This window comes from Panthera uncia, chromosome B4, assembly GCF_023721935.1.
Source record: "Panthera uncia isolate 11264 chromosome B4, Puncia_PCG_1.0, whole genome shotgun sequence".
NCBI classification, from domain to species: Eukaryota; Metazoa; Chordata; class Mammalia; order Carnivora; family Felidae; genus Panthera; species Panthera uncia.
The window spans coordinates 40,847,695-40,859,179 of NC_064809.1; the positions used below are offsets into that span (position 1 = coordinate 40,847,695).

General features: G+C 46.5%; 1 protein-coding gene across 7 annotated transcripts in view; it reads left to right on the forward strand.

The window, feature by feature from the left end:
• Positions 1–11,013, forward strand: part of PEX5 (peroxisomal biogenesis factor 5) — an 18,859-nt gene extending 7,846 nt beyond the window's left edge. For 3 of the 7 annotated variants that reach the window (XM_049625023.1, XM_049625026.1, XM_049625024.1), the window contains 10 exons: positions 1,054–1,144; positions 1,543–1,653; positions 1,900–1,992; positions 2,334–2,453; positions 7,115–7,258; positions 7,458–7,528; positions 7,922–8,134; positions 8,720–8,885; positions 9,214–9,371; positions 9,548–11,013. In XM_049625023.1, the coding sequence (XP_049480980.1) occupies positions 1,054–1,144; positions 1,543–1,653; positions 1,900–1,992; positions 2,334–2,453; positions 7,115–7,258; positions 7,458–7,528; positions 7,922–8,134; positions 8,720–8,885; positions 9,214–9,371; positions 9,548–9,749 (1,369 nt within the window). In that variant the 3' untranslated portion in view covers positions 9,750–11,013. The remainder of the gene's footprint in view (positions 1–1,053; positions 1,145–1,542; positions 1,654–1,899; positions 1,993–2,333; positions 2,454–7,114; positions 7,259–7,457; positions 7,529–7,921; positions 8,135–8,719; positions 8,886–9,213; positions 9,372–9,547) is intronic. The other 4 variants (XM_049625025.1, XM_049625029.1, XM_049625027.1 and 1 more) reach the window with 4 other exon arrangements.
• The last annotated feature ends 472 nt before the right edge of the window (positions 11,014–11,485 follow it).

Sequence of the window (11,485 nt, forward strand, 5' to 3'; positions counted from 1 at the left end):
TTTTCTTTTCTTTTCTTTTCTTTTCTTTTCTTTTCTTTTCTTTTCTTTTCTATTTTGAGAGAGACAGAGAGCATGCCAGAGGGGGAGGGGAAGAGAGACGGGGGGCACAGAGGATCTGAAGTGAGCTCTGTGCTGCCAGTAGAGATCCTGATGCGGGCCTCAAACTCACAGACTGTGGGATCACAACCTGAGCTGAAGTTGGATGCTTAACTGACTGAGTCACCCAGGAGCCCCCCCGCCCTTTTTTTAAAGTTTATTTATTTTGAGAGAGGGGCGGAGAAGGGGAGAGGGAGAGAATCCCAGGCAGGCTCTGCACCATCAGTGCAGAGCCCCATGTGGAGCTTGAACTCAGGAACCATGAGATCATGACATGAGCTGAAGCCGGACACTTAACTGACTGAGCCACCTAAGCACCTCCCCTCATTTTCAGTGTTAAGGTTCTCACTTGTATTATTACCCCTACTCAAAGTGTGAGTGAGTCAAGAATCCTAAGTGTCGTAACCAGAAGTTTGTAACTTTACCTTACGTACCCTATTGCCTCTTTAATTTGGAGGCTGCTACTATATTCCTTCTCTCTGCAAAGGTGTGTTTGTGAATGGGAGAAGTAAGAGAATGTAGCTAGTTCTTTGCCACTTCTGCCCGTGTTTTTTTTTTTTCTTTATAAAATTTTTTTGCTTATTTATTTATTTTGAGAGAGACAGAGACAGTGTGAGTGGGGGAGGGGCAGAGAGAGAGGGAGACAGAGAATCCCAAGCAGGCTCCATACTGTCAACACAGAACCTGAAGCGGGGCTCGAACCCACAAACTGTGAGATTATGACCTGAACTGAAACCAAGAGTTGGATGCTTAACGGACTGAGCCACCCAGGCACCCCCCCCCCCAACCCTGCCAAGTGTCCTTTTTTAATGTAAATTGGAATTGTAGGACCTCAACAAGAATGTGTGTCTTTTCCTTGATAAGAACTGTGATGCCAGGGGCTGGGGGGTAGGGAATAGCATGGGGAAGGTGGTGGCAGACGAGTGTGTGGAACCCGTTTGCCCTTACCTGTTCCAGGTATGATGAATATCATCCTGAGGAGGATCTGCAGCACACAGCCAGTGATTTTGTGGCCAAGGTGGATGACCCCAAGTTGGCTAACTCTGAGGTGAGCCACATCCCACTGCTATTTTGCCCAGCAGAGCTGGCCTTCAAAGCCAAGAGTCTAGCTTTTCATACCCCAGTTTAAAGAGAAGGAAATAAGATCCCGGGTCCATTCCTTCCTGTCTTGAGAATAGAGACTTTGCATCCTGCCTCTTACTTTCAGCATTCTTTCCCTCACTTCCTTGCATACTCACCCTTTTGCTTTTCTGTGTCTTCTCAAATCTTTAAAGCCAGAAATTCCTTTGTTTTTGTTCTCTACATTTTTCAGGGTCTTTTAGCAAATCTTGCCTACAGCTAGAGATGGTCAGGGGGAGGGTGAGTGCAGGCTTCTCTTGGGCATGGTTGAGAGTGCACACCTGGAAGTCCTCTCCCAAGTGGCCTATGTGTGTCTCTGTGCCCCAGTTCCTGAAATTCGTGCGGCAGATTGGCGAGGGGCAGGTGTCCCTGGAGTCCGGTGCAGGGTCGGGCCGAGCTCAGGCAGAACAGTGGGCAGCAGAGTTTATACAGCAGCAGGTAGGACATTGTCACTTCCCAGTCCCACTTGAGAGCCGGCTGGTGCCCCAGGTCTTGGGTTCAGTGTTCAGTGGTCCTAGACGGGGAAGGGATTTTATTGCCAGCTTGTCTTGGTAGCATCGAGGTCCTGAGTGGGTGGGAAAGAGATCCTGAGAATGTTCTCAGAAGTGTGCAGGTTGCTGGTGTTTAGTGGGTATTTAGTCAGTAGGAAGTTGGTGGCGGTCTGACCATCCTTCTTTGTCACAGGGTACATCAGATGCCTGGGTTGACCAGTTCACAAGACCAGTAAACACAGCTGCCCTCGATATGGAGTTTGAACGAGCCAAGTCAGCTATAGAGGTGAGAGCAGGTAGCACAGGAGCAGCCACCTCAAGAGAAAATACTCCTTTGGAGAGAGTGGGTGTTTTAACAGCAAAGAAACATACCACGAATGTTGTATGTCCTAGTGTTCCTGGGCCCTCTGTGTCAGAATGCTTGGGGTAGGGCATCAGCTCACACTGCAGAATCAGGATCTGAGCGTAGGATCTAGGAATCTTCACTTAAAAAAGCTCTTCAGGAGATCTTAAATGCGTTGACATTTAAGAACTACTGCCTTACGGAATCTATCCTAGCGGCGCTGAGCGTCAGGTGGGGTGGTCATGATGGATCTCCTTTTTCTATCTGCCTTCCCTTCCTTACAGTCCGATGTCGATTTCTGGGACAAGTTGCAGGCAGAGTTGGAGGAGATGGCGAAACGGGACGCAGAGGCTCATCCCTGGCTCTCTGACTATGATGATCTCACGTCTGCTTCCTATGATAAGGTAAGAACTCGGTTTTCAGATTGCAGCGTTTCCTTGTTTTGTGCCTCCTTTAATCTTGAATTTGGAGGGTACCTACTTTCAAGTAATTACTTCCTTGAACCCCTTTCCATGAAGGGAGGTCTAAATCATTCCCTTGCCCCGCTCCTCTCCAGTGTTTGAAGGTATGCTTTATTCTTAGGGTATAAAGATTAATAATAATAGACCATCCTTGTCAAATAATGGTAATACAGTGACATAGTACCTATGATAGAGATTTGCCCATGATGCATTCAGAACCTAGATGAAAGAGCTCTGCTTTGGAGGTTGATTGAGAACATTTTTAAGGAGATAGGTACCCCTTTGGTAGAGAGTGGTAATTGGTAGATTATCTGTCTTCCCACCTTCATATCTATTTCCTTTTTTTTTTTTTTATGTTTATTTTTGAGAGAGAGAGAGACAGAGCGTGAGTGCCGGGGGGGGGGGGGAGGGGGGGGACAGGGGCACAGAGAGAGGGAGACACAGAATTTGAATCAGGATTCAGGCTCCGAGCTGTCAGCACAGAGCCTGATGCGGGGCTTGAACCCACAAACCGCGAGATCATGACCTGAGCCAAAGTCAGATGCTTAACCGACTAAGCCACCCAGGCGCCCCTCTGTTTACTTTTTTTAACTCACAAATTCATTTTAAATTTGGATCTGTTCCTGTAGGTACTGACCACCTGTGCCAATTTAGGTGTTTTCAAAGAATTATATTAAATAACTTAAATGTTAGGAAAATATTCCAGCAGTCATTGGTGAAAATTGATCTAGTTTTGCATATAGCATATACTTTAGACCAAGAAGCTTATGCTGTTTCAGAGGTATCACTGTGGAAAAAAATCTGCTTTGGGACTGTGAGGTATTTAGGGATGTGGGTAATAACCGAACTGCTGAGGGGGCACCTGTGGCTCAGTCGGTTAAGCATCCGACTTTTGATTTTGGCTCAAGTCATGATCTCACGGTTTGTGAATTTAAGCCCTGCTTGGGGCTCTGCACTGACAGCATGGAACCTGCTTGGGATATACTCTCTCTCTCTCTCTCTCAAAATAAATAATAAATTAAAAAAAGAATTGAACTGCTGAGCTGAAGCATGAGGGGGAAGGGAGGGAACTGTTTGGTTTTGGAAGAGACGAAACAGGAACTGGGGAGGAGAGTAGCAATACCTCTTCTCAGCTCAGATCTGGTTGGGAAAGGATTCTGGGGCTAGAACCAGGGCCTGAGATGTAAAGCAGGATGTCTGAGGTAGATCTTGACATAGGGGAGCTATGCAAAGGTAGGAAAGAGTAAGGTTCAAGATAACTATAAAAAGGCTAGCATTTGGGGTGCCTGGGTGGGTCAGTCGGTTGAGTGTCTGGCTCTTGATTTCAGTTGAAGTCATCATCCCAGGGTCGTGGGATCGAGTCCTGAGTCGGTCTCCACGTGGAGCCTGCTTAAGACTTTTTCTTTCTCTCACTCTGCCCCTCTCCCCTGCTCGTGCACTCTTGCTCTCTCACATAGAAAAAGAAAAAAAGAAAAGGCTAGCTTTTGAAAGCCAATGAAAAACTTAGTACTGGGAAAAATGGGATTTTGTTTACTGTTTATTTCAGTCTTAGTTTTTAAGAGCTATCCTCTTATAGGGAAGAGAGCTTACTTCTTGGACCCTGCCCTATGTTTTGCCACAATAAGAGTTTCTTCTGTGGAATTTTGAAGAGAAAGAACTGAAGGAAGTACCTGCACATAATACATTTATTAATTTGTATAAGCAATTTGATAAGTTGCAGAGTTCCATCATCTTACAAGTGGCAAATTATATATTTTAGATGAAAATTTCCATGCTTTTAATAAGTATAGATATATCATTGATTTTGTATGAGTAGCATTTCTTAGCATTTTTTGCTCTCATATTAATGACATGCTAGGTGGAATAAAATTTTCTTGAATGCTTTTTTTTTTTTTTTTTAAGAGGGGGTGAGGGGCAGAGAGAGAGGGAGAGAGAGAGAATCCCAAGCAGCCTCCATGCTCAGTTCAGAGCCTGATGCAGGGCTCAATCCCACAACACTGGGATCATAATCTGAGCTGAAATCAAGAGTTGGACACTCAACTGACTGATCCACCTAGGCGCCCCTATGCTAACTATTATTGAATTATATGTCAATAGTGCATTTTTTGTTTTTAAATGTGGATCTGATCCTGATTGTCATATAAATTCATGGGTCTCTGAATATACTATTTTTTTACTGGATGGTCCTTAAATTTTCAAGACAACATCTGTAGCTCAAGCACATATTGTATCCCTTTAGCATAAAGAAGTTTCTCTGATGGGCTAGACTCTTAATAGTATCCTATTTCTGCTACATGATCCTGTGAGATTTTGGAATAGACCAGACAGTGGATCAGACCTGATTGGCTCGGCTTAGACTTTTTAGGTTGCAACAGTGATCATAAGCTCATGCTGCATTCTTTTGGTTGGAAGCTTCCTCCTGCATATTCTTTTTTCCATTTATGCAAATGTTCTAATTTTGAAAAATTCCTCTTTGATCAGCAGTTGATAAAATGGCAAGGAGGACAGATAGCATGGACAAGAGTGTATTTGGAGAACCTCCTGATGGCATTGATTTGTTACATTGTCTTTTGAGGATGATGCCTATTTTATGAATAGTATTTTATGCTTTTTGATAATAAGACTTAGGTGAATAATCTCACTTGATTATTAATAATCTCAGAACTCTGTAATTAATAATCTCAGAACTCTGTAGTTCTGAGAGGCAGGAATTGATTTCATTAGGAAATTTTGTTATAGATGACAATGATCTCTGTTTCCTACAGGGTGGCTTAAAACATAGATCGATGATAGACGATAGTTGAAGTTGGTTGTGGAGGGATTTATGTCTAGGATGGGGGTTAGCAAACTATGGCCCACAGGTAAATCTGGCCTGCTAACTGTTTTTGCCTGGCCTATGAGCTGATAGTGGTTTTAACATTCTTAAACAGTTGAAAAAAATGAAAAGAAATATTTTGTAACCTGTGCAAATTATATACAATTCAAATTGCAGTGTCCATAAATAAAGTTTTATTGGAACACAGTCATGCTTATGTGTTTTACATATTTGTGGCTCCTTTCTCTCTCCAAAGGTGGAGTTGACTAGTGACAAATTACTTATTATCTGGCCCTGATGAGAAAGGTTTGCTGATCCCTGGTCGAAGGTCATTTTCTACCTTCAGAGTTTTCGTATTGTACAGAGACATCCCAGGAGCACTACTTATTCTCAACATGAATATACTTTTAATACATTTATTCCTAATCCATCTCCTGTAATATATCTTGCTTCTTAGACTTCCACTGTAATTATTTAAGTTTTGTCTGTCACAAGTGATTTTCATCTGATGACTTATGATGGTTTAGAATTGAATTTGGCTGGTAAAATTTAGGTGTTTCCAGTTCTTTAGCAGTTCCGTAGTAATAGTGAAAAAGGGCCTCACTCACGTCTTTATTGTAGACGGTTTCATTCTTATTTGTCCTTAGCTACATTTAGAAGGGCTCTGCCTGGTATTTTGCATCTTTTCATTCTGGTATATTGTTTTGTGATGGTAACTATTTACTCCCCAGAGAGGAACATTTTATTTGCTTGTCCCAAGTCATGCGGCTTACTAGAGACTTCCCTTTTACCTTATTACCTCTTTGCCTAACATGAAATACCAATAGACAAAGCTTTGCACATAGCATCATAATCCTTCCCTGAAATGAGAAATCCTCAGCCAGAAGAGAACGGTGTTTTTCTGAAGCATTTTTTGCCATCAGGATTTTGGGATCTAGGTTTCATTTACTATGAGATACAGATTAATATTAGTAACTTTCAAGAATGAAATTAGGGAACAACTAAAGTTTTCAAAGTGCTTGAATACATGTTATCCAGTCAGTGCACACAGTGATTCTCTGAGCTAGGCAAGAGTGGGATTTGAGTGGCAGGACCTCTGAGTCCAAATTGCATTTCCGTTATCTGTTATCACATTGCTGCAGGAAAACAAGAAATGCCCTTTGTTTTTTTAAATATTTTAATGTTTATTTATTCTTAGAGAGAGACAGACAGACAGAATGTGAGTGGGGGAGGAGAAGAGAGAGAGAGGGAGACACAGAATCTGAAACAGGCTCCAGGCTCTGAGCTGTCAGCACAGAGCCCTATGCAGGGCCCAAACCCACAAATGCGAGATCGTGACCCGAGCCAAAGTCAGAAGCCCAACCGACTGAGCCACCCAGGTGCCCCAAGAAATGCCCTTTGGATAGCTGAGGAGAGCTTATCTCATTCCTATAAGCGGATCTTGTAAGAAATGTGTTCTGTCCAGTAGTGAGAGTCAAGGATGTAGAAATACAGGCCTTTAAAGACTTCCTAAAATAAGCTTACTCCCAGCATGGATCCCAGTTTGTAGACCTTCGCTTTTCAGTTATTGTGAACAGGAGACAGCAGCATGAGCACGATACCGAATGATTTTACTGTAGTCCTAGACGATCCCCTTTATAATTTGGAAAATTTGTTGGCATTTAATTCGGATACTTTTTGGAGGCCTCCAACTTCTCCACCTCTGTGTGGGTTGTCATCTCCCATTTCTTCTGCTTTGCCTGCGACGGCTCTGTCCCAGAGGTTTTCACTTGGCTTCCTTTCCCTGTAGGGGTACCAGTTTGAGGAGGAGAACCCCCTGCGTGACCACCCCCAGCCTTTTGAGGAAGGGCTCCGGCGGCTTCAGGAGGGGGACCTGCCAAACGCGGTGCTGCTTTTTGAGGCAGCTGTGCAGCAGGATCCCAAGCACATGGAAGTGAGTGACTCACTGGTCTGCCTTCACGTGAGACACGGCTTCCTTCAGTTTTGCGGGAAGCCCCACAGAGCAGTGCAGATGGATGCGGGCCTGGGTGGTGGCCTGAGGTCGGGGGGTAAGGGTGGAGAGGGGGAAGCCAGAGGAAAGGAGGGTGGCAAGGTGAATACACGAGTAATGGGATCTGGCACCTTCTTTCTAGGCTTGGCAGTATCTGGGTACCACCCAGGCAGAGAATGAACAAGAACTGTTAGCCATCAGTGCCCTGCGGAGGTGAGTGCGTGAAAGGTGGGGTGAGGTGCTTCCGAGGCCCTCCAAATAGCCTTTAGAACGCTAGCGTCCCAGACCCAGATCCTTGTCTTCTTTCCAGTCACTAGCGAGAGTGTGTTCTTGTGGCGAAACTCTTAAGGTTTGGAGGGAATTGGAGACACCTGGTTACGTTTCTTCACGAGCCGTTAATTGTATATGTGGGACCCTTACTGGTTCCTTGGCTGCTAAAACATCCCGCCTTCTCATATCTGTAATTTTGTTAGTAACTCACGTGTGGAGGATTCCTTTGCCTCGTAATCTGAGGGAGCTGGCAGGTGAGGCTGTCATGACTCTGCATTCCGTGACCGTATTCCAGTGTCCTGCAGATGCCAGCTCTGCCCACCTCTGTCCAAACAGGTGTCTGGAGCTAAAGCCAGATAACCGGACGGCACTGATGGCGCTGGCTGTGAGCTTCACCAACGAGTCCTTGCAGCGACAGGCCTGCGAAACCCTGCGAGACTGGCTGCGCTACACACCGGCCTATGCCCATCTGGTCGTGCGCGGCGAAGAAGGGGCCGGTGGGGCGGGACAGGGCCCCAGCAAGCGCATCCTGGGATCCCTGTTGTCGGAGTGAGTGTGAGGGATTCTTGGGAGGACAGATGGTAACCGGAGTCCCAGGAGAGGGAGGATCTTGATTTGGGAAGCTGGGATGGACTTAGACTCAGTGGTTTGAGAGTGGGATGCGGGCGGTGCCTGGGTGGCTCAGTCGGTGAAGCGTCCGACTTCGGCTCAGGCCACGATCTCTCAGTTTGTGGGTCGAGCCCCACTTCGGGCTCTGTGCTGACAGCTCGGATCCTGGAGCCTGCTTCGGGTTCCGTGTCTCCTCTCTCTGCCCCTCCCCTTTCCATGCTCTGTCTCTGTCTGTCTCTCAAAAAATGAGTAAACATTAAAAAAAAAATGACACACAAAAAAGAGTGGGATGGGAGACCCAGGATCCACTTGAAGGAGGTCCGCACTCCATGGTGCAGTGCCGGCATGAAACAGAAAAACAGGTTTCTAAAGTGGAGTTTGGGGGTCGGAGGATGACTGATAGACTGATGAATCTTCAGGGTATGAGTGACTAAGGAAATATTTTGGGAGGGTGGGAATATAGACACATCCATCCACCTATGTCTGTGTTTTTGTTTTTTTTTTTCTTCCCCCCTACTTATCCAGCTCCCTATTTCTTGAAGTGAAGGAGCTCTTCCTGGCTGCTGTGCGCCTGGACCCTACATCCATTGACCCTGATGTGCAGTGTGGCTTGGGAGTCCTCTTCAACCTGAGCGGGGAGTATGACAAGGCAGTGGACTGTTTCACAGCTGCCCTCAGCGTCCGTCCCAATGTGAGCCTCGGGAGGAATAGAAATAGAACATGAATGTGTCTTACTGAAGAATCATTTGTTGGCAACTTCGGAGTCATGGGAGATTTCGTTCCGGAGACTGGTTGCCATGGGAGAATTGGGAAAAGGAGGCTGGGAGTACAGGGTCATGTGGACTTCGGAGAGTCTGCGTGAGATGAGAGCGGTTGCACTGTGGCACACAGGGAACAGTGGAGGACAGAGGAACAGAAGGAACATGTATTAGCTAAACAGAATGGTGAACCAGGGGGAGGGACGGGCAGAATTGGAGCGCCTGGCTCTTGTTTCTAACCCTTCTCCATTCCTATCCCAGGACTATTTGCTGTGGAATAAGCTAGGGGCCACCCTGGCCAACGGGAACCAGAGTGAAGAAGCAGTAGCTGCCTACCGTCGGGCCCTTGAGCTACAGCCTGGCTATATACGGTCCCGCTATAACCTGGGCATCAGCTGCATCAACCTTGGAGCTCACCGGTGAGAGCAGCTCTTGAGTAATTAATGGGCAAATTCTTTCCCCCTGCCTTTGACCCCGGCTCCTCATTCTTTGATCCTGTATTTGACTGACTAGCCCCAGCCTTCTCCCCAGGCCGGCTGACCTGTCTCCTTCCAGTGATGTTCTGCTCACCATCTCTCACTTTTCTTCCCTACAGGGAGGCTGTGGAGCACTTTTTGGAGGCCCTGAACATGCAGAGGAAAAGCCGGGGCCCTCGGGGAGAAGGGGGTGCCATGTCAGAGAATATCTGGAGCACCCTACGTTTGGCATTGTCTATGTTAGGCCAGAGTGATGCCTATGGGGCAGCTGATGCCCGGGATCTGCCCACGCTCCTAACTATGTTTGGCCTGCCCCAGTGACAGTGGGATGGGCTGCCCTGTGAGTGTCTGCTTGGAGGGGTCCCTGCTCTGGATGTGACTCCCTCTCCCCAAATGGGCCTACCAAGGGGGTGGGCTGATGACCACAAGCGGTACGGCCTCTCAGGAGCTGCCTCAATGTAGGGGGTGGGGGGTAGTCTGTGTCCTTCCTACGTAACTGTAGGAAAATGAGCTGTGTCGACTCTGAGTCCCTTGGTAATTCAGGGGCTGTACACCCCAGTTACAGATCTCTCTGCTCATCATGCCCTTTCTTGGTGCTGCTTTTTTGGGTAGGACCCAAAGATCTAGGGTAACTGTTGTCATCAGCTGCCATTTCTGATAGGGTCTACCACATTTGTAATGTCCGTCCTTTCCCCCCCCCTTTTACTGGGAACTGGTGATAGTGCAGCCTTCTTGGGCAGTTGTGGGTGGCGGGTTCTTCTACCGTGCACCTCTGTGATGACTGTACCTGGGATGGGGTGTTAGGAGTCGGCCTGTTGGATTTAAGTGTTGCTTTGGCTCAGCAGAGCTGAGTTTTGATGGGGGTGCCCACAGTTCGGTTGTGCCTGGACCTCTCCCGACTGTAGTCAGGTGCCCTGGGTGCGGTGCCGTACGCAGTAAGGCTGGCGTCATCATTGAGGGGTCCCCGGGAGTGGCTGGGCTCAACTGTACAGAGAGTGTGTGTGTGTGGGGTAGGAGGATGCTTGTTTGTGGAATGAACCTAGAAGGGACCAGATGGGATCAGATTAAGGGCTCTGTTCTGGGGCCGTTGGTGGGAGGACAGAGCAAGTGGGCTGCGGGGTGTGGTGAGGGCAGCAAGCCCCCCTCCTAGAAAGGCGTGCGAGTAGGAGTTGAGCCAGCTCTTTTAGAAAGTTGGCTCGGAGATTGCAGTCTTGCCAGATTCCTAGCAGAGAGGCGGTTCAGTGTTACCGTAAGCCTTTTGCTGAACTTCTTTAAATGTTTCTAGGGGAGAGCATTGAAAAATCCCCTTCCCGCATATTACCTTCACAAGGTGTAGATTGAGGGAACGTGAGGGAGCAGCTTGGAATGTCCTCAGCTGCCCCCTGTGTGGGGAGATCCACTGACCCCCAGAAATGACTGCTAAGCCTCTTGCCTTGTCTTCAGTAGCTAATGATCAGAGAGATTTTTTTTAAACTACCACGGTCCCAAGGTTCCATCCTGAAATTTATTTTTCTTTGTATGAATATGTGTAAATGATTTAAAAATAAAACTGTATGAATAAAATTTGTATGAAGAATAAGTGGAACTGACATGGGTGTGAGTTCTGCTGCCAGGGGAGAAGTTGGGGTGTGGGAGGTGGGTTGGTGTTTGGAGGATTGGCATTCAACAGTTTTCTTCTCTCTTTGCCTTTCAAACTCTCACTAGTATATTGATTGCCCATCCATCCATCCAGTAATATTATTTTAGTTCCCCAGACTGGAAACCTTGGTTCCCAACTCCCCCTCACTCCCACATCTCATCAGTTACTAAATTGTAACTGAACCTTTCTTGTTCATTGTTTAAAATCATTTATTATATAACATTCGATACAAAGAATACATTTAACATGTAATTCACAAAGCACAATAATGAAATTCATTCCCTTCAACTTCACATCCCAGAATGTTATCAGTAACATTGAAACTCTGTGCTTCTCCTGTGTTTTCTCTCCTTGCCTTTTCCTCAGAAGTAACCACTATTCTGCTTTTTACAAAAATACTTTTATCACACACGCATGC